The sequence below is a fragment of the Trachurus japonicus genome, chromosome 13 (assembly GCF_045865225.1).
Source record: "Trachurus japonicus isolate A0001 chromosome 13, Traja_1.0".
Taxonomy (NCBI): Eukaryota; Metazoa; Chordata; class Actinopteri; order Carangiformes; family Carangidae; genus Trachurus; species Trachurus japonicus.
This window is the reverse complement of record NC_140919.1, coordinates 22,159,617-22,182,253: the sequence shown is the minus strand read 5'-3', so window position 1 is coordinate 22,182,253 and position 22,637 is coordinate 22,159,617. Positions and strand designations below refer to the sequence as shown.

Here is a 22,637-nt window from a genome sequence, read left to right as displayed (position 1 = left end):
TCCAGTTAACCACATCTCAAGTCCTGGTCGAACCACAACCCTGATTCAGGTGTTAACAGCTACCTGCCCTTACCCACATTCGCTGTGCTGTTGATGCTGGACAGTGTGGAGCAGGTTGTGTCTAGAGATCTCATCAATGAAGGAGATGTTGGAAAACAAACTTGACCAAGAAACTAATGATTTGTCATGTCAATTAATCTACCAATTATTTTTTGACTCAGGGTTTTGTCTATGAAAGGTCAAAAAAGAAGCTGGAAGCAAACAGTACACAGTAAAATCAGCATACCCAAATTAACACTGTAAGAGTTGATTTTAACACTTTTAAAGTGTCTATATGGGTCTACACCTGAGAGTGTTAATTTAACACTTTTTCGAGTGTTGGTACCTTTACACTAAGTTAGTGTAAATTTGACACTTATTGGAGTTGAAATTTAACACTGCCTAACACCAGCCAGTGTTAGTTTTTTTAACACTTCGATGTAGTGTTAGCAATTAACTCTCTCAGAGTACTATTTTTTAACGATACATGTGTTACCTCTATAACACTTAAACGGTGTCAGTATAATTCTTATATAAATATATATTCCTAAAAAAATACTAGGAAAATAAACTTTGCTAAAATAAAAAGGTAGTCGTGTTTGGCAGTTTAAAAACATTTATTTTGAAACTTGCACCACAAATACTAGAACATGCTACAGTAAGGCACAATGTATGTCCTCTCACTCTCATTAGAGTATTGCTTATCAAACGGTCTAAAATACGTCAGCTGGTCAATGAAAATCACAATGTTCATTATTTTGCTCTTCTATACAGTATGCATGAAAATGTTCATCGAAGTACAGTGTGTCAACAGCACAGCCTATTATGAAAGCACGTTGCTCATGTATTATGATATTACAGATTTTCTTAAATACAGGTAGGTCATCATGGGATGTTCCAGTGCATACCAACCAGTCAATCTGGTACTCTGTGCCATAATTTCTGACCCAACATGTAGTTGAAACATCTGAACATGGATCTAATTGTAATGCATGACAGAGTAATTCTCCACCTTCCAAGCTATCAATGCTTTTTATTTTTAAAGGACCAATCTCAAACCGCTTAAAGGGATAGTTCAACATTTTGGCAAACTGGCCCATTGCCATAATTGCTATAGTCATAGCAGTAGGTTCGTTACCTTTAATTGTAGGTGTAAGCTATTTTTAGTACAGCGGAGCGCAGCAGCAGGCTGCTCAGAGCTACGCTATGGAGGCTAAGGGAATTTCTTGGTTTCCCTCATTAAACTCATCAAATACAAAATCCCAAAACTCCACAGCGCTTTTGTAGACAAGTTGTGAGCTGCACAACCACCACGCTATGAGATAATGACGGAACGATGCGAAACGGAGCCGTTTTTGAGGTAAATTCATACAAAACCGCTGATGCGCGTTGCGTTCAGGGACAGTTTTTCAGCAAGCAGTCTCCGTATTTACCCTGTATTTACCTCGAAAACGGCTCCGTTTCGTATCGTTCCGTCATTATCTCATAGCGTGGTGGTTGTGCAGGTCACAACTTGTCTACAAAAGCGCTGTGGAGTTTTGGGATGTTGAATTTGATGAGTTTAATGAGGGAAACCAAGAAATTCCCTTAGCCTCCATAGCGTAGCTCTGAGCAGCCAGCTGCTGCGCTCCGCCGTACTGAAAATAGCTTACACCTACAATTAAAGGTAATGAACCTACTGCTATGACTATAGCGATTATGGCAATGGGCCAATTTGCCAAAATGTTGAACTATCCCTTTAAAACAATAATTTTCATAGTAAAATGCCAGTTGACGCTGGTGTTGCTTTACTAGAGATTTAGTAAGGTTTTTAAAATTTGTTACAGACTTCTTAAAAAAGTAGTGTTCTAATAACTTCATCCATCGAACAAACTATGGTTTGGATAGTGCTTTGAGAACAACCAGAGGTTTGTAAGTGTGCAACAACTGAACCACACATTCTTTCAAGTGAGTTCTGTGTAATTTCAGGGGGAACCTGTAACATGGATGCAGCAGAAGTTGTTGGCTGTTCACTTAAAGATTCAAACTCAAAATGTCTTTGTGTGGCCACTTCCTGGTTAGTATCGACCAGTTCTTCATGGTTCTTATGAACAGTCTTTAGGTGCTTTCTGAAGCCATTGTATGTACAAAAAGATGAAGGACATCCTTGCTCTCCACATTTCAAACGTAAGTTTTTAGCTGGATATAGGCCATGCTGAAATTTTAAATGTTGACAAAGACCTGAACAATTTTTGTGGTGCTTTTTACAAACAAAACATGTGAACATACTCAGACAGTTCTTTCAACTGTGCTCTGACCTTTGTGAATTGGTGACATTTTAATGGTCTTGCAGTAGTTTGGCCCTCAGTTCCTTGACTCGTGGGGTTTCCTTTGTGGTTCCAACATCGATGTTGTATATGGTTGTTTGGATGAAAGTGTAGAATGCAGAAAGTGCTTCATCATAGGAGAGGCTGAAGACATAGTGAGTCTTGAACAGCACATCAAAAGCAGCCACCGATGTCTGAGCATTGCATGGGATAGCTTTCTGGTCCACAACAATGAAGAACCTCGCGATTTTCTTCTTTTGCTCTCCGATGCAAAGGAGGAAAGACTGCCTTGCATCAACTTTATCCAGGAATGTAGTGAGGCTGGCTCCTTCCTGTAGTTTGAATGACACATTATGCATAATACTTAGCATAACATTATTATAAGAATTATTCTTACAGTCCAATCTGCACCTCATACTTCTTACATGGTAGTACAAAAAGCTGATGGTACATACCTTAATGAATCTGACAACATGATTGGCTGCCTGTGCTGAGCTCATCTTGGGAGTTTTTTTCTGGCCTTTTGATGTAGGGGGCAGGAGATGCAGCAGCAACAGGAGAGCAGACATATCACTATCCCAGCCTTGAAGACAAATATTTGAGACAGACAACAAAAGCATTGTAAAACATTATTTCTTGCTTACTACAGATACCATTTAACTAAAATGATTATTTTTGTTGAATAACAAAACTCAACCTCATATTCGTCATTATTAAAATGACAATCGATCAATTAATTTATTTCAGGACCACAAATTTAGCTTTGGATGACTGTTGCATATTGGATTTATTGAAATTGGCAACACATTGTATGTTGGATACAGAAAAACTTCATATTTACCGTAGTCATTCTGAACTTCAAGATCAGAAGCAGCCAGCAGCTCGTCAACATAAGGACTTGAGGGAAGACTCTGGCATTCTGTGATGACTCTGTGCTTGAAATCTGAAGACCACCTCGCAAGAAACCGTCCAGATACATGGTCCCCGAACATCATGGAAAAATCCTGTTCAATCTTTAAACAGAGGCACAATGTCCATATACAGCTTACTAAAATGCACTTTGCATTAGGAGTCAGTTTTCAAATAATTTATAATAAAAACAATAATCTCATATACATAATACATATTCCTACCAGTCCGGCTGTATCAAGAAAACGAGGGAAGACATCCAACACTGAAGCTGTTGCATCCTGGTCATGAACCAGCTTCTGTCTGTAGTCAAAGGTGGCTCTCATCTTCTCACTAACCACAGATTTGTCTGTTGAGTGTATCATTATGGAGAGAGCCTCCCTGCACTCCTCACCAAGGAGCTGATCACCAGTTAACAGAGATTCTCGATGGGTTGTCGGACTGTCCTGGAAATCAGGCCTGGAACACTCACGGAAGCCATCATGGGTGTTGCGTTGTACCGTCTTGAGTCTCCATGCAAGATAGCCAGTATTGGCCTGAGGATCATAGAAGTGTTCTGCATGCATGCACACACATCAAATATTAAAGTAGTAGTGATTGCAGATACTGATTCTGATAATGTGGGCATTTTTTGACCTAATTTCAAATAATGTCAAGTCTTTCCTGTAGTGAAAAAAATACATTATGCTGCCTACTCATACCATGATGGCCCAGTTATACAACACATTTTTGGACTTCAAAGGCACATTAAAACTTACGTATCCACGTTTTGAGTAAGGATCTTGCAGATAAGGAAACAGGGTCACAATTCCAAGCGCGTAAGTGGCCCTGGCATGCATGGGTGGAATCCTCCTTTAGAAACAAATTATTTATTAGGCTAGGCAAGGCAATTTTATTTGTATAGCCCGTTTTTACAAACTGTTTGTCTCAAAGGGCTTTACATGGCATCACAACAACATCCTCTGTCCTTAGACCCTCACATCCACTGAGGAAAAACTCCATGGAAAACCCTTTTAACAGGGAAAAATCGGAGAAAGCTCAGGGTGAGCAACAGAGGAGGGATCCCTCACCCAGGACGGACAGACGGGACAGAGATGTTGTTACAGACAAGACAGTTTATTATTATTAGAGTAGAGTAGAGTAGAGAATACTTTATTCATCCCGAGGAGGGAAATTCATATTAGTGTAGTAGCTCACACGACAATGACACAAAAAAGAAAGAAAGATGGAGCAGGGCCGGCGGATGGAGCAGGAACCGCCGGGTGGAGCAGGAACCGCCGGGTGGAGCAGGAACCGCCGGGTGGAGCAGGAACCGCCGGATGGAGCAGGAACCGCCGGGTGGAGCAGGAACCGCCGGGTGGAGCAGGAACCGCCGGATGGAGCAGGGCCGCCGGGTGGAGCAGTAACCGCCGGGAACCGCCGGATGGAGCAGGAACCGCCGGGTGGAGCAGGGCCGCCGGGTGGAGCAGGACCGATGGTGAAGAGGCAGCTGGGTGGATCAGGATCATTGGTGGAGGGGCCAAATCATTTTGCTTATCTGCCCCACTACTATATTCCTCCATCTTGCAGCAAGGAGAGAGGAGCCGTCCACCACCGCTGCTTTCCTGGTCAGTCAAGGTGCCATGAAGTGGATGATCCAGGCCGTCCAGAATTGCCTCCTCCTTCTTCAGTGCTCTAGTGCCTCAGGATGTTTAGTTTGTATCCTAGCAACAACTTCATGGAGAATTTCAGATGGAACTTAAGCAGTTGCCATTAGGTGGGATGTACACAAGTGTTGTTATGATTCGAAAAAATAAAATAAATGTCTACTTTCTGAGTCTTCACCAATATCTCCAGCTCTTCATCACTCTTGTTGGGCAGAGAGTTGATATTTCCAATGATGGCTGACCTCAGAAAGGACTGATAGGACATCTCCACCTCCAAGCCTTTAACTTTGCACCAGCAGCAGCAGCACAACAACCACCACAAAAGCACCTCTTTAGATCATCTGAGGACAGGATGGTGGTGTCCTCCAGATCTGTCCATTTTCAATGAAAGAAGCTCATCTCTGAAGAACCTCTTCTCCCCAGAGAAGCATCCATCAGTAGATAACAAAAAACACAACAAAAATAAAGCAAATGTTGAGTAAAAACTCAAAAACTCAGAGCTACCAGACTTTGCTGCTCCCAGTTGAAGCGCATGTTCTGGAATTAGATGTGTCCCGTCATGTTTTCCTTTGCCATTATATAAAAAATTATTTCTTACCCGTATGTTTCAACCATTTCCGCCACCAGAATGTTTACCATTTGCTTCCGTGCCCCAACTGACAATGTTTTGGTTTGACCATACTCTTTGATGATCTCTTCACCCTTCGGGTTGGAGATGAGAGCAGTTTCAACCCTCTGCAAAGACAACATTAGGCAGAGCAGTGAACTAGGTGTCAGTGCACCGACACAGCCAGAGCCGTGAACTGAGACACTGGGAGCTTCCGCTACAAACAAGCTTAAAATATAGACTTATTTATTTTCGGCAGGGGTGGAAAGAGTACCAAAAAAATCTACTCAAGTAAAAGTACTGTTACCTTGATGAAATTTTACTCAAGTAAAAGTAAAAGTACTGGTGTAAAAATCTACTCAAGTAAAAGTAAAAAGTAATTCATTTAAAATTTACTCAGAGTAAAAGTTACTTAGTTACTTTTTTTTTGGGGGGGGGGGGGGGGCTATAATGGCTCGGTGTTCCAAATTTGTCCCTTCTCCATCGATACACTGGTCTCCATCATCTTTTAGCTCCTGTGGCTCCAACTTGATTCTGACCTTCTGACACTGCAGTTGTCCAGAGCCAATCAGATGGACAGTTACAGTTTCTGGCACTAAGGTTGTCACGATCATGATCATGATACTAAAATTTTCAACTCAATATCTATATTAAGGGAAATATTTGATACTCAATACCATTTTCAATATCATAGGGATAAAAAAGAAAAGAAAAATCTCTCTCTCCCTCTTTCACTCACACACACCTGCTTTCTTTTTTTTACTGTCTTTCCTGTCTGCTCTCAAGGAGGAGGGGGGGTATTTTACTGTAGGCTCTCTCTCTCTCTCTCTCTCTCTCTCTCTCTCTCTCCTCTTTATTGTAATTGCTCTGACGCAGTGGGCTGTTTGTCTGTTCCTCTGAGCATGGCCATGGATCTGACTGGGCTCCTACATTTAACTCAACGGGCCGGCAGGACTAGGACCGAGAATGAAGTCGGGTCGCGCCGGTCCGGCCTTCAGCCCCGGTGTGTCTAGTCATTTAATCTGGCAGGGTCAGCGGTCCCGTTACCGAACACAGCCGGCCGGACATGTTCAGGAGTTCATTAAAAAAAAAAAAGGCCGGACGCCCCGGACAGGACGTGAGAAGTGGACATGTCCGGGCAAAAGAGGACGTTTGGTCACCGTACCATGCCTGATAACGTTGTCTTTAATCATTAACGTCAGCTTTTAACCGCTAGCTGCGGCTAATGGCTAATATTAAGACGACAACATTGTAGCGACGAGCCCTGTTATGCTCAAACTCACGTAGCGGTGGGGGGGGGAGGTGTGTGTAGCCTACCTGCTGCTGCTGTGTGCATCTGTGAAGGGACAGAGAGAGAGAGAGAGAGAGAGAGGCGGCAGCGGCGTAGGCTACTTTTGACAACCCACACAGACGCAGTGCAAGTTATATATTTTTTACTTTGTAACGGAAGCTATTTAAAATGTAACTAAGTAAATTTCTTCCAACAATATGTACTCAAGTACAAGTAAAAGTACTGATTTTAAAAATTACTCAAAAAAGTACAAGTACACAAAAAAGCTACTTAGTTACAGTAACTTGAGTAAATGTAACTCGTTACTTTCCACCCCTGATTTTCGGAACAATTTCTCATGTCGGGGCTTCAATACAAGACGGACATTACAGACGAGCTGTATGGAGGTATTTGGATGTTTTTTGGTGTGTCTTTTTGCACGAAGAAAAGTAAGCCCTGTTCGCCACCGTCATATGGCAGTGCAGTGCTGCGCTGAGCCGCTGTAACTCCAAAAAGGCACAGATGGCTCTGAAACTTCTCCCAACCCTTAGTTGACATGAGAGTGAGTAAAAAATGAGTGAAATTTTAATTTTGGGTGAACTATTGACTACATTTGGTTAAATTTAGTTACATTTCAGAGAGAGAGAGAATCTTTATTCATTATACTAGATAATGAAATTGTGTATCTTGTTTCAAGGTTTACCTTTCTTGCTTCGTCACGATCCAGGTCTGCTTTCATGGCCCTCTTCCTGTTCCTTGTGGTTGGGAGGATAATAGTAGAATCTGATGAAATGGAAGAAGCCGGTGATTGTGCTGTGAAGTCTGGCATCGAAGCTGGTGATGCTGGAGGGTCTGGCAATGATGCTGGAGATGGTGATGGGTCTGGTATTACAGATGAATCCGATTCATCCAAAGTAATAGCAATGTCTAAAAAACAGTTCAGAGAGGAATCAATTTAAATTAAAAAATAATAATTTATTGATTGGTGAATGATTTAAAAAAAAAATCAAGACAACATAACCTTACCCGTTATTGGATACTGGCGATATCCAACCTTGAAGTTTCTCACCCCTGACTTGACCAGCTCATCGAATGTGTCGGCATCAACCTCAGTCTCTGATGTGTCAGTCAAGCTGAGCACACCTTCAGTCACAAGTTGGGCCTGCAGACTAAATTTGTCTGTTACTGGGGGAAAAAAAGTTACATTAAGTGTATTATCAACCATTTCATTCAGACATTTAAAGCATAAAATCTGAAAAACAAAACAGACACACTACAATAATGAAAATATTCTCTAAAATGGCCTATAAGGGTTTTTTTTAGCTTAAAATGTGTGGAGACAAACCTTCTTTAAGAAACTTCTGGAAGTCAAAGTTTTCATCAATTTGTGGAATTTTTATGTATTTTTGGACTCCTCCGTATTCCACCTTTGCCAGCATTTTCTATGTGAGTTCAGTGAATTAAAAGAAAGGATAGCTTCATGAACAATTTATCTGATCCACTGTTATTAAAATGAAAAGTCAATGTGAGCCAATATCATGCATTCATACATACATATAATAAATATCTTACCCCAAGAAATGCCAGGAGACATTAATGCATCTACACATTTTAAAAGACATAAGGCACAGAAAAAAAATAGAGTTAGTTATTTTCATGTCATTGAGGAAACCAACATTTAGCTAAGTGTCTCCCAAGATAAACCATAAGACAGTTAGAAATATAACTCCCTCCCAAAATAATAATGATATTTCTGTGTGACCCAGTAAAAACACATCGTGCTGTTTTGGCACGGTAAACATGAGCAGTCTGTCGAAAATTTCAGGCTGTGTGTTTATTACTTAAAGGGATACCTCGAAAACGGCTCCGTTTCGTATCGTTCCGTCATTATCTCATAGCGTGGTGGTTGTGCAGGTCACAACTTGTCCACAAAAGCGTTTTGGAGTTTTGGGATGTTGAATTTGATGAGTTTAATGAGGGAAACCAAGAAATTCCGTTAGCCTCCATAGCGTAGCTCTGAGCAGCCTGCTGCTGCGCTCCGCTGTACTAAAAATAGCTTACACCTACAATTAAAGGTAATGAACCTACTGCTATGACTATAGCGATTATGGCAATGGGCCAATTTGCCAAAATGTTGAACTATCCCTTTAAGCAATATCACACGTGAGGGAGTGCTGTTGTACTGTATATCAACACGGGTGTCATTCGGTCGTAGGCACGAGGCCGCAGTCAATCACACCGTGCTGATATACAGTACAACAGCACTCCCCCGAGTCCGCTTCGCGTCGGGCCGAACAACGCCCCTTAAGGCGGGTTTACACTGTACGATTTTGCCACGATTTTCTCGTCCCAGACGAGTCGCAGCCTAATTTGCATAATCTTAGAGGGATCGCGGGGTCGTGAGCATAATCGGGACGTATGGTTAGTGAGGCTCTGCGTCACGTCCCGACGTCCTAAAGACGAGTCGCCGACCTCCCGATTATTTTCTGACATGCCAGAAAATTTCTCGTCGTGACGGACAATGTATGGGGTCCTACGTCACGATTCTGCACATACGACAAGTTTTTACCATGACAGATTGTTTTAGCACAGAGCACAGAGCCTTTATGAACCTGAATGTGATGCTGAACCTCGTCAGATGGAGTTAGAACGGGCAGACAGAGAGAGGAGGGACAGGGAAGTGACAAGCTGAAGTTAGACCACAGCTGTAGAGAGACAGGGTGACCGGGTGATGATCAGTAATGCAGCGCAGTCCGTGATGGAAGATCAGCCCGACAAATGTACACACACTATCAATCAGCAATTGAGGACGATTATTTTTTCTTGCCGTTACAGTATAAAATAGCGAGCCTACACCAGCCACTTCCACTGTGCTCTGGCTCCTGATCAGCTGAATTTTTAAACAAAGTGCAGGCGAGAGAGAGAACTAGTGAGCCTCCTCTGACAGCTGCAGGTGAGCCGCAGGTGAACTACACGTCAGCTGGCTGGAGAGCGCCGTCCTCTCTCTCTCTCTCTCTCTCTCTCTCTCTCTCTCTCTCTCTCTCTCTCTCTCTCTCTCTCTCTCTCTCTCTCTCTCTGCAGCACCGGCCTTGGAGGTGATGCGCGCTGTCTGTGTGTGTGTTTGTCGGTCTGATCTTCCACATGGACTCTGCTATATAGGAACCAACATCAGGAACCAATGTCAATTTGATGTTTACAATCGAGCAATTATAGAGCAGCACAAATCTCAGCGGCATCGCAGGGTAATCGTGGTGGAGCGCAATCGTAGAACGACGTGCAATTAGTGGGGGTCTGAGACTGATCTGAGACGTAGGACTGAAGAGGGACGCTCGTGCAGTTTGAGATGTGAACAGACGAATAGTCGTGCAGTGTAAACCCGCTTTTAGCCGTGGTATAATGAACATATACCACGGCCTGTCGTGGTATATTGCTTAAATAATTATATTATACTTCACCGAGAGCTGTGTTATCATCTTATCACGGTCCCCCCCCCCCCCCCATCTTATCACGTTTTATGTCTATGGTTACCAGTACAACGTGCATAACTCGAGCCAAACTTTCCGTTTACTGCCGTTACTCACTTTTTATGTTACAGTGAGACCAGCATGCATGCTAACCGCTAGCTCATTAAGCCACCTGCTTAATGAGCTAGCGGTTAGCATGCATGCTAACGGGTGGTTAGTAACAGCATGACGAGTAAAGTTACCGTGACTCACCATTGCAAAACGACTGGGTGCCCGAAGAGTAATATTAGTATAAAAATACAATATTATCAGATACTACTTCATGTAGCTTACTTACCGAACAGTGTAAAGTTGAGAGGTAGCTCTGTCTTCAGCAGACCGATTGACACGCAGTCGAGAGAGTTCTGGCAGTTGCTTCAGCAGTCAGAGCGGTGTTCGTAAGGTGGATGGGGGAGGGGCGACGTTAACACTTCAGGCGTGAAATACAGGATCAGAGTTTAGAGTAAGAAGTTCGGAGTTAATATTTAAACATTTACACTTACAGGTTTGATTTAGTGACACTTCCTTTTTACACTTGGTTTTGACAACAACTATTTAACGACCGAGAGTTATTTATAATGGATTAACTCTATCCAGAGTATAATTAACTCTACTAGTGTATGTCTAGTTTAACACCAGTAATTCAACTCTTCTCAATTTGCTGTGTATGTGGCATTTGTCCTACTGATAATGGTGGAAAGATAACTGAAAATGATTAATTATTAAAGGGATAGTTCAACATTTTGGCAAATTGGCCCATTGCCATAATTGCTATAGTCATAGCAGTAGGTTCATTACCTTTAATTGTAGGTGTAAGCTATTTTTAGTACAGCGGAGCACAGCAGCAGGCTGCTCAGAGCTACGCTATGGAGGCTAAGGGAATTTCTTGGTTTCCCTCATTAAACTCATCAAATACAAAATCCCAAAAACTCCACAGCGCTTTTGTAGACAAGTTGTGAGCTGCACAACCACCACGCTATGAGATAATAACGGAACGATACGAAACGGAGCCGTTTTCGAGGTAAATTCATACAAAACCGCTGATGCGCGTTGCGTTCAGGGACAGTTTTTCAGCAAGCAGTCTCCGTATTTACCCTGTATTTACCTCGAAAACGGCTCCGTTTCGTATCTCCTGTCATACTTTACACCAAATTACACAGTAACTCTCGCTCACTCCGCCACTAATTACCCCGCATTTTACAGTATAACTAGGTTGTGTCTTAGAGCGTAACTCCCGTACAATTACGTCCTACTTTGCCCGGACTTACAGTGTAACTCCTGCCAGGTACATTAGAAATTAAATAGTCTACTGTACAATATGAGCACAGTTGCAATCCATGTTTTCCAAAAGTGTCAGCAGCGACATTTCACCTCTATTTCAGAGATTTATTATTCATTATTTAATTGTATGGTTTGGAATAGGTGAGAAATGGGTATAGAGTGTGGACATTTTCCAATACAGTAACAGGCTGGCTGGTAGTAAACTTACCTCTCTAAAATACACATCTATGAAAGTCTAGTTCTGTCATCCAAGGGCAAAACACAAACTATACAGTAATACATCCACAATAATGAGTAATTCAGAGAGTTAGAAAATGTTTTTATTATTTATTAACCAGAAAACACATGACACATCCACATCCATGATCATTCATAAACTTTAAGTACAGTAAGGAAGAGTACTGTACTGTAAGTGAGCACTGTTACCCATCCTTAGTCTGCACCTACACTGTACTTGTCTTAGAGTTACCCAGTAACTAGAGGGTAACGGGCTGTATTATAAAGTAATGACTGTTACTCCCTCCTTAGTCTGCACCTACACAGTAGCTGTCATGCACCTACACCATACCTGTCAAGTTTTGGATTTGAAAATAAAGGAAATTTTCCGGCACCCGCCACGAACAGTGCTGCCACCCCAACCAAGCTCCAGTATCCCTTACATTTTAAGACAAGAAAGCTAAAATCACTGGCTTTATGCACAGCTGCACTACTCCCTGATCTTCAGCCAGCCCGTCTGCCATTATTGGACAAACTGATTAATCCAGGTGTGCCTGACCCCAATAGTCACTCACAACAACAATAATGTTTATTGGGGTTTTTTTTCTAACACATAAATGAGGCATTCTGGTGTACTCTGATGAGAAACAGAGGGAAAAGACAACATTGCTTCAGTTTTTTTTTTTTCTTTTAAAGCAGATTCAGTACTGACTGAGGTTCCTATCATTGTAACTGCAAGAATGGCTTAAGTGTATTAAAGTGAACTCAGAACTGGTTTAGTGTGGAGCTGTGGCTGGTGGGCAAAAACAAAACTCATTTTTTAAAATCTTTTGGCCTGGACTGGCCTTTCAAGGCCCCCTTTCCTCTGCTTCACCATGAAGCTCTTTCAGGCCACACTGTCTTCTTCCACAACTTCTGCCCTATCCTCATCTGTATTTTGATAGCTGGAGCTACTGTCAGATATCTATATGACAGAAGGTCCACACATGCTTTAGCTTTATACTGCTGAATAATTTGAGCAGATATGTCCAGGGATTTTCAGCTTTCTATGATTATAGAATGACCCTGTCTTTTACAGCAGGTAGGCTACAGACACAGACACACACACCTGTTACTCTGCTGTCCCTCTCTGTTGCTCTCTGGACTGGGCTGCCTAGCTGTTCTTTTGGGTTAAGTGAGCATGGACGACACAACTCGACCGGTGTGGACGCGCTGGTTCGAGAAAATACGAGTCTTTTTTTTTTTTTTTTTTTTTTTCAACAACCGCGGGTCGGCCCCTAATACATCCATGGTCGGCGCGTTACAAGCTTGATGAGCAGGACCTCAGTCAGTGCCGCGGTGATGTAGGCTTTGGGCTGTGTGCTCGCACATAGTGACGACGAGCACGCGCATCGTCGCTAACCAAGATAGGATTAATAGAGAGTTGGCCACTCCGAGGTAAAAACCAAAACCCAAATGAAATAGCAGCGTCCAGTCCGGGGTGCCGCCGGGACTGGCCCGGGGTATTATTATTTTTTAATAACGCGGGTTAAAATACGGGAGATTTATGGGAAAATACTAATACGGGAGGACGGCGGGAAAGAGGGGTAAAATACGGGACTTTCCCGGCCAAAACGGGATACTTGACAGGTATGACCTACACTGTACTTGTCTTAGAGTTACCCAGTAACTAGAGGGTAACGGGCTGTATTATAAAGTAATGGCTGTTACTCCCTCCTTAGTCTGCACCTACACAGTAGTTGTCATGCACCTACACTGCACTTGTCTTAGAGTTACCGAGTAACTAGAGGGTAACGGGCTGTATTATAAAGTAATGGCTGTTACTCCCTCCTTAGTCTGCACCTACACAGTAGCTGTCATGCACCTACACTGTACTTGTCTTAGACTTACCCAGTAAGTAGAGGGTAACGAGCTGTATTATAAAGTAATGGCTGTTACTCCCTCCTTAGTCTGCACCTACACAGTAGCTGTCATGCACCTACACTGTACTTGTCTTAGAGTTACCCAGTAACTAGAGGGTAACGGGCTGTATTATAAAGTATTCTTTGTTATTCCCTCCTTAGAGTGCAAATACACTGTAATTGTTCTGCAACTACAATGTAGTTGTCCTGGAGTTACCCAGTAACTACAAGGTAGCGGGCTGTATTATAAAGTATTCTTTGTTATTCCCTCCTTAGTGTGCAAATACACTGTAATTGTCCTGCAACTACAATGTAGTTGTCCCAGAGTTACCCAGTACCTACAAGGTAGCGGGCTGTATTATAAAGTATTCTTTGTTATTCCCTCCTTAGTGTGCAAATACACTGTAATTGTCCTGCAACTACACTGTAGTTGTCCTGGAGTTACCCAGTACCTTCTACTACAGCTGTAACTACTGTCTAAGTAGAACCAGTAAGTTAGAACACAGTTTGTTTCACGAGATAACATCATCTGAAAGTACAGTAATACAAAGACAAAACTAACTGAAGTGTCCCTGACATCATAAAATAACAGATTTCTACTGGCTTTTGTTATTTACATTAAAGTTCAGTTTTGTTCCTTCTGTTATAAACTGTTTCATTTAGTTTTGATCCATCTGTCTGGTCCTTCTAGGTCTAAAATAGTCAGTCAAGTCAGTTTCATTTGACAAAATGTACTTTCTAAGTTAGAAGAGTCAAGTTGAAAAGATCATTGTGATACTACTATCACACCGGAGTGTGACACTCAGTAATGGAGAATGGATGGGCTCCTCCATAAAAGGTGATCTTGATCATGATCCAGCTCCTTGGGTCAAGGCAGAGATCAGGGTCATGGGTGGCGTGCCATCTCCCTCGTCAGGTACCATTTTCATGGCATCTCAAAAACCTCACCTGTGTAGAAACATAATTATATATTGTATCATCAACTTCATCACATAAATGCATCACTGTAAAACAAAGTGAGAAAATTAATAACTTTGAACGGTACAGTTTTTCTCATCATGGAATAGGTTAATCCCGGTTTTACCTTTCACATCATAAATCATTAGCCTTTTAAACCATAACTTGTGATTTTTAAGCATATCAATTACAAATTATACGTATTTTTTTCTTTAACTAAGCAATAGCCTACTTACCTTTCTGGAACTTTTGCACATTTCTTTGTCTAAGTTAAAATGCTATTAATAATCTGATGATACATTAAAATGTAGAGAAACCCAACAGGGTTAAAAACTCATCATTTTTTCATTATCATATAATTCTGAGAAAAGTCTGACCAATAATATTATTCGGTCCGATTAATAAGATTTGACGAGCGACCGAACCTACTTAATATGTAATCACTTTGTGCACCCCTCTCCTCCTCTCCCCCCTCCCGACCAGGAAGAACGCTTATTGACAGAGCAGTAGCAGGACATGAGCAGAGGAGACTAGAGTCACAACACACACAAGAAAGAAGGTTTTTGGAAATAAATAGTTTTTTTAAAGACCAATAACTGCAGCCGCAGCTGGTCGCGGAGTTTCATGTCTGATATTGTAACGTTATAGTGAGCAGCCCCGAGTGATACGTAAACACAGGAAGTCACATGTGTCTATAAAGCATCCAGTGCTAACGGCTAGGCTACTGTTAGCTCTGTGCTAACGGCTAGGCTACTGTTAGCTCTGGGAGTTCTCAGTGGTCCGGACCCGGTTGAACTCCGGACCGGCGCGGCTCCACTCGGCTCGGTCTGGATTTATTTTCGCCCTGAACCAGCGCATCAGGTGGCGCTGGTCCGGCCGCCAGCCCGGCTCGTTGAGAACTGTAATCTGTAACAATCACTTCCCCTGCGTCTCCAGTAGCAGTAGACTAACAACAGTTTATTATAAAACTCATCAGTCATCACTGAGTCCGTACGGTTTAAAACTCCGGTGTTGTGTTTGTTTGTGTTGTTCCCGTTTCACTCGCGTTCCTGTTCTGTTTACCGTTGCCATGCCAACGCATGCAGCAGGGAGGGAGCAGGTGGCAACCCTCCGTGACGTCACCCATTGGTTTGTGAAGGGCCGTTTGTGAAGCCCGGAGATTGGCTTTCAGGGCGCCGCCATTTTTGATTTTTGGAGCCAGAAGAAACCATATTTGGACGAGGGGGCGGAGCTAAGGAGGTCGAGGGGCGGGTCGGACCCGTGTCTGCGAGGCTGCTAATTTACCCAGCAACACCGGCTAACTGCTGAGCGGCTACGCTGCTAACACCGTTAGCATCTACAACTCGAGGTAAACTTAATATTTAATGGTGAAAGTAATCTCAGAAGCTTATTAAATACATATCCATGTTTGAACTAGCCTACATAAGATCCCATGAGGAGTAATGTGACACGTTATTGTAGCCGATGTTAGCATTAATAAGCTAATGTAAAGCTGTCAAACGTATTTTGATATTGTTTTAAATTGTTTTACAGAACCCAGAGACTAGTTTCTGTCTCAAACTGTAAAGCTGCCTGCAACACATTAAACTGTCATGGACTGAGACTGGTGGGTGACCGCTCCTTGGACTTGATGTACCTCACCTGCATCACCGATGATCGGCTGCTGGAGCTCCGACCTGTCGACCACGTTACAGCATTCACCCAGCTATTAGCTATTTATTTTACATTCCTATTATATATATGCACGTCTTTTTGCAGGTTACCAACATGTAGATGTACTGGAAATTCAGCTAATACAATACAAGCTTGTCTTTTGACAGTATGGCTCACCTTTACATCATCCACAGCTTATAAAACGTTTTCAGTGCTGTAAAATGCTAAAATTAGTGCATCTTAAACCTGAAATTAATTTATTTACTAAGAATTGCTTCACTGATTTTTAATGGGCCAGATCTGTACAGTAACATGAATGCCAAGACACACTGCTGTAATCAATACATTCAGGAAAAACTTACAGGACTATTTCTATGTATGCTTTCATTACACACAAGAAAAATACAAATGTTTAATGTTACCCTCCTTGAAATAATAAAGAGATGAATATCAGAGCTTGTGCTTTCCTGATGTTTCTTGTCAACTAATCTATGATACTGAAAACAATAATTCACGAAAGTGTCACATTATATTGGCCACGAGGTTATGTTAAATATGTAAAAGAAATACTAAAGTTTAATCACAGTAACTTTCTTTATTATTACATTTTCAATGATAATCATCGACTGAATAAAGCATTTGTATTAACTGGACTATGAAAATAGCTGCTTCAAAATCTTCACTGTCAATTTTAGGTTCACCCTAAAAAGTGTGAGGTCAAATGTGGACATAGAATAATAAAACAGTTGGTCTGTTCTCTCATCAGAGGTTTTCTGGTTTCATCATCATCACAGCTCCACAACTTCACATGATGTCCTCCTTCTGTTGGCACCGGTCACTCAGTTCTCAGTGGCTCCTTAGAATCACAGTAAAACACAAGAACTTAGATTAAAACATTGTTGAGAGGTGCAGGACTGTCTGCTTCAGTTTTTTGTGTGTGATTTTACAGCAGTAAATGACAAATCCCCACCTGTAGTTATCAGTAACGTTACAGTATGATAACGTTACGAGCAAGATAACAAGTTGATGGATAAACCTGGGGGCTTTGCAGCTTGTAGACCGATCCTACCGATCACTGTTCTGCTAAACATGACGCCGTGGTCGTTAAATATTAAACCGGATTTATCCCGGTCCGGTAAAAGTCGGAGACGAGCTAACGGTTAGCATGGCTAACACGGGAGCTAACACGGAGCTAACGGCGAGCTAACGTTAGCCGTGTAGCAAAGTGAATCGGTTATTCACATTAACTATAAATTAACTTGTCTTGGACGGTGACAGTCTCATGTTCTCCGGTCAGAACACACTGGAGAACACACGGGAAAGTAATCAGTGGTCTTCTGGAATATACAACAAATTAGATATAATTTTTACACATTCAGAAAAAGAAAAAAATAACTTACTCACCAAATCGTGATATCAGCTTCCTCCGGTCTGTTAGCACCGTCGGACGAATCATAAACGAAAAACTGGGTGAAATTAATTAACTGCCAACACTGTACCCGTGCTATCTATCATCCACACATATCGACAAAATATCAGAAATTAAATTAAAACTGACTGAACACAATACACAAACGACGGGAGGTCCCCTCCGGTGTTAATCCTCGGTGTCTGATCCACTGTGTCTGACCTGTGGCGTCTCAGTCATCAGGCTGTCAATCATATTCCGTGCTGGAAGGTGATTGGTCAGTTATACCAACCTTTAAGGATTAATATCTAAATAATTATATAATTTTTTTCAGATGGACCACCAGGTCATATTTAAGGATGAGGAACTTTAGCTTTTTAGACCGTTATCAGTTGTGAAAAAAAATTATTGATCGAGTATTTCATGATTGAAAATGAATGGGAGTGGATTGGAACCAGGGCTTCTTGGAAACACCCCTAGCGGATCTCGGGGGGATTGCAAGTAAAGTTACTTCCGCGTTGGCTTCACTTTTCAGACCGGAAGTCTACGTCCATTTTTTTTTACAGTCTATGGGAGGGAGGGGGCTCGTGGAGATGCGGCAGGAGGGAGAGGTGGGTGGGACTTGTGAGGGAGGTGGAGCTGTTGATTTTCAAATGTTTGTGCTGTGCTGAGTGAAATGCCAGATCGGTATAGAGGGTATGCGTTTACGTCACGTTGCCCTCGGCAACGCTCCATTCGATCGGACTGAGTGGCAAAACAGACCTTTAAACATGGCGAAGGATAGCGGTGGACACAGCGACAATGTCGATTATCAAAACAAATTGAGGTCAGTAGGACTCAACAGTGATCCATACCAGCTCCCCAAAACCAGCTGGTCCACGGACACTGATTTGTGGCCCGAAATCGGGTATCCAGACATTTATATGTACCTGATATCAACGCCAGGAAAGTATACGTTGCAAAGCCTAAAGGCATATAAAAGCCTTGACGCTTGGTCGTTCTTCAAAGCGGGATTTGTTGGCGAAATTAAAATAACAAGAACATCTAAGGACCTCCTGGTGATCTGTGGACAGGTGTGTATGAGTTATATTTACATTTGTATCAACTTTGAGCCGCGTTAACCGTTAGCTACTGTCAGGCAATCTTTGCTCGTAAGTTATGTAACTGACACTGTCACTCGCTAATTATACAGGTGAAACACAGCCAGAAAATGAACGAGCCACCTTTGAGACCTTGGATAGCTGCAGAGAGGACAGGGACAGTTTTGACAGCTCATTGCACGTGTATGGCAGGACTTGGCGAGACATGTTCACATGCAGCAGCCTTGATGTTTGCCGTTATGTCTGGAGTGAGGATGCGTGATGACACGGCGTGTACTTCACTGCCATGTCAGTGGCTTCAGCCAACACAGACAAAAAAAATCAACTGCTCTGAACTGTCCTCCATAGAACTGACATGTCCCAAAACGCAGAGCAGAAAAGTTTTATGTCAAGTTGACATGAATGTGGTCACCACATCTAGGAAGTCAGAGCCTTGTGATGTATCCAAGCCTAGTGGAGATGAACTTGCTGGCTTTCTGGACAAACTCAAGCATGCAAACCCAAGAGCTGCTGTGCTCTCAGTAGCTCCAAAACACTCAACAGATTTTGTCCCAGTGGCTCTAAGAGATAGCTTTCCTACACCACTGGGACAACTATATGAACCTGAGAATGCTGCTTTGCCATTCAATGAACTCATTGAAAAATGTCACAAAGTGTTTGAGGAATTTCATATGACAGATGCCCAATGTAAGCTTGTTGAACAGGAGACAAATGGACAGGCTTCATCAAAAATGTGGTACACATACAGATGTGGCAGAATAACAGCTTCCAAGTTTGGTGCAGTTTTCAAAAGTAATGAAAATCAGCCCCCAAAATCACTTGTAAAAGCCATATGCTACCCAGAGTCAGCAAAGTTTACCACTGCAGCAACAAGGTATTATTTATTGCTCTAACACAGTTAATGATGCAAAGTAATTGTGGACATGTAAATGTATATGTATGCCCTAATTTAAAAGGAACATTATGTTTTCTTAAATATTTTCAGGTGGGGCATTCATCAGGAAAACAAGGCAAAGGAGGAATACACTAAGATCATGTCATCAAAACACAGCAATTTTAATGTAACCCCCACTGGACTCAACATTTCCTCACATTATCCTCACCTAGGCGCTTCCCCAGATGGAAAGGTGTTATGTGACTGTTGTGGCTCTGGCTGCCTGGAAATCAAATGTCCCTACTTGGCAAAGGACAAGACACTGATTGAACTGTCAAAAGAAAAAGACTTTTGCTTGGTTACATCTTCATCCTCAGATCATGTGACACTGACACTTAACAGACAACACAACTATTACTTTCAAGTGCAGTGCCAGATTCATGTCACAAAATCTATGTACTGTGACTTTTGTGTGTGGACGCCTTCAGAATTGTTTGTGGAAAGAATATCTCCAGATTTACATTTTGAAAGACATGTTATGAAGGCGACAAAGTTTTTCAAGTATGGAGTGCTGCCAGAATTATTGGGTAAATGGTTTACAAGAAATGCAGTACTGAATACTGGTGCAACATCTTATCTGTAGGACTGTTGTTGTGTTGAGCCCTTCACTTTAAGGTTGATTTTACAGCTTGTAATTTACTTGTACATAAGTGACAATAGTGACACCCTATCCCTAGCCTACAGAGAAAAGATGAAGTTCCATCACACTTTCAAAGGAGCACTTTGTAATACATTTCACATTTGAAAACATTTTACACTATTTTTGGTATAATCTTTTTCTTGTTATTCCTTGTATTTTATATAAACTATAACTATTTATAAGGTAATGCTTTGATTATTTCCACACACTGTTTTTGTGTTTAAGTGACATAGTATATCCAGACTGACTTGGTGTTATCTTTTTCTTGTTATTCCTTGTATTTTATATAAACTATAACTATTTATAAGGTAATGCTTTGATTATTTCCACACACTGTTTTTGTGTTTAAGTGACATAGTAGTATATCCAGACTGACTTGGTGTTATCTTTTTCTTGTTATTCGTTGTAGGCTACTTTATATAATATAGACTGACTCGACAGTTGTGTCAAAACTATTGAAATTGTTTTCAATAAATAAATGACAAGTAAACTGTAGGAATTTGCAGAGTATCAGTTTTATTTGTCAGGCTTGGTATACTAACATTTAACACTGTGTTCATCCTCATCATGTGTCACAGGAGAGACAAGCCTTTTCTCTTTTTGTGAAAGTAGGGTCACCCAAAAATTGATTGATGGAATACTAAACAATAACACATATACATACTAAACACGAACAGAAAAACATTTCATATCTTGTTACTGTGAAATAACTTGATACATTATAGAGCAAATATTTACAAAATGTCATTCTTTTCAGTCTTATCAATTACATTTTATTTTTTGCAATATGCCCTGTTAATGACCAATGTTCACCTCAATCTGAAGGCACTACGGACTCACATAAATTGCATAAAGCACAGCATGTAAACACAATCTTGTCTATAGGGCTGTCCTCCACTTTGCCATTTTGCTCCACTCTAATGAGACTTACAGGAAGTGTTGAGCCCAGGATTGTATATTTTTGCCTCAACATTCCAATCACTCTTTCGACGTGGATTCTCACACGAGAAATTTCACGAGCAGATTCAATTTCTTTTCGGCTAAGCTGTTTCTTCCCTCGTGTGAATGGAGGTGTTATTAATTCTGCACAAAATAGGCCAACACTATCCTCAATTGTGAAACCTCGGTCAGCCAGTACCAAGTCCCCTGGAAGGAGCTTGTCAAGGATAGAGCACTGGAAAAGAGAGTAGCGACACCACCATAGACTCCCGTGGTCACTTTATTCTCCCCCTAGTGGCAGGATATGGGTATTGCAAATCCGCCCAAGAAACCCATTCACTCCAATGTATGTGTGTTGCCAACTTGCTTGTAAATTGATGAAAACTGCTGTGTTTTTGCTTTTAGGTGCCTTGGTCATATTAAGTTATGCTTATAATTTATTTATTTCAAAATTTAAATTGTGAACTACGGAAGCCGAGAACGGCCAGGTCCGTATACATTTTTTTTTATCGTTTTCTCGTGATAACGACTTATTATTTCGTTATCTCGAGATAACAAAGTCCGTTTTCTCGTGATAACGAATTAATTTATTTCGTTATCTCGAGATAACAAAGACCGTTTTCTCGTGATAACGAAATAATCATAGAATGTGTCGTTGACATGGTTGCCATGGTTGCCAGCAACAGGAGGCTACTGTTCAGCTCGAGCATGGGGCAGTTAACTTTTCTACTCTAGCCTACTCACTGGTGTGATTATTGTCCACACCAGCTGTCAACAATAACTTACCAGTAAGTTACACTTATCGTTAGTTTGTATAACGTCACTGTGCTGGGTTTATTTAAGGGGCTACCGGCCGGTGGTCCCATCTATCCTGTTTCAGCTAAGCTAACGTTAGCTACTGGCTGCTGCTGCTGTCAGAAATCACAACCTTATCTCGAACCATCAGACACCTGTTGCCTGCGACCACTGACATGTAGGCTAATGTTAATTTGGCAAGACAGCAGTGTTCATGAGCTTTATCTGAGCAGCAACTAGCTAACATTACCTTAGCTGAAGCTGCCATAACGTAGTCTACTCTCATGTGTTTATGCTAACCTGTAGCCCCTTAAATAAACCCAGCTCAGTAAACAAACTAACGTGAAGTGTAACTTACCCGGTACTTCATTGTTGACAGCTCCTCAGAGCAGACTAACGTTAGTGGCAGCTCTTGAAGGCTGAAATCAGGATGATGTGATCACATTAATCAGCTCACTGATTTGAGTTCTACACATGGTTTTGGGCAATTATCCCACGAAAAACATCTCTTCTGTTACGTTAGATCTGTAGAT

General features: G+C 41.7%; 2 protein-coding genes across 4 annotated transcripts in view; one reads left to right on the top strand and one right to left on the bottom strand.

The window, feature by feature from the left end:
• sphkap (SPHK1 interactor, AKAP domain containing) overlaps positions 1-22,637 on the top strand; it is a 175,587-nt gene that overhangs the window by 67,822 nt on the left and 85,128 nt on the right. The window lies entirely within an intron of this gene.
• Positions 1,893-8,219, bottom strand: LOC146975937 (uncharacterized). The gene is made up of 9 exons (XM_085794440.1): positions 8,123-8,219; positions 7,804-7,962; positions 7,481-7,704; positions 5,499-5,635; positions 4,013-4,106; positions 3,479-3,811; positions 3,187-3,358; positions 2,801-2,928; positions 1,893-2,677 (listed from the first exon to the last, which is right to left on the bottom strand). Exons 1-9 carry the CDS (start codon positions 8,214-8,216, stop codon positions 2,357-2,359), a joined length of 1,662 nt encoding a protein of 553 aa, XP_085650566.1. The 5' UTR covers positions 8,217-8,219; the 3' UTR covers positions 1,893-2,356.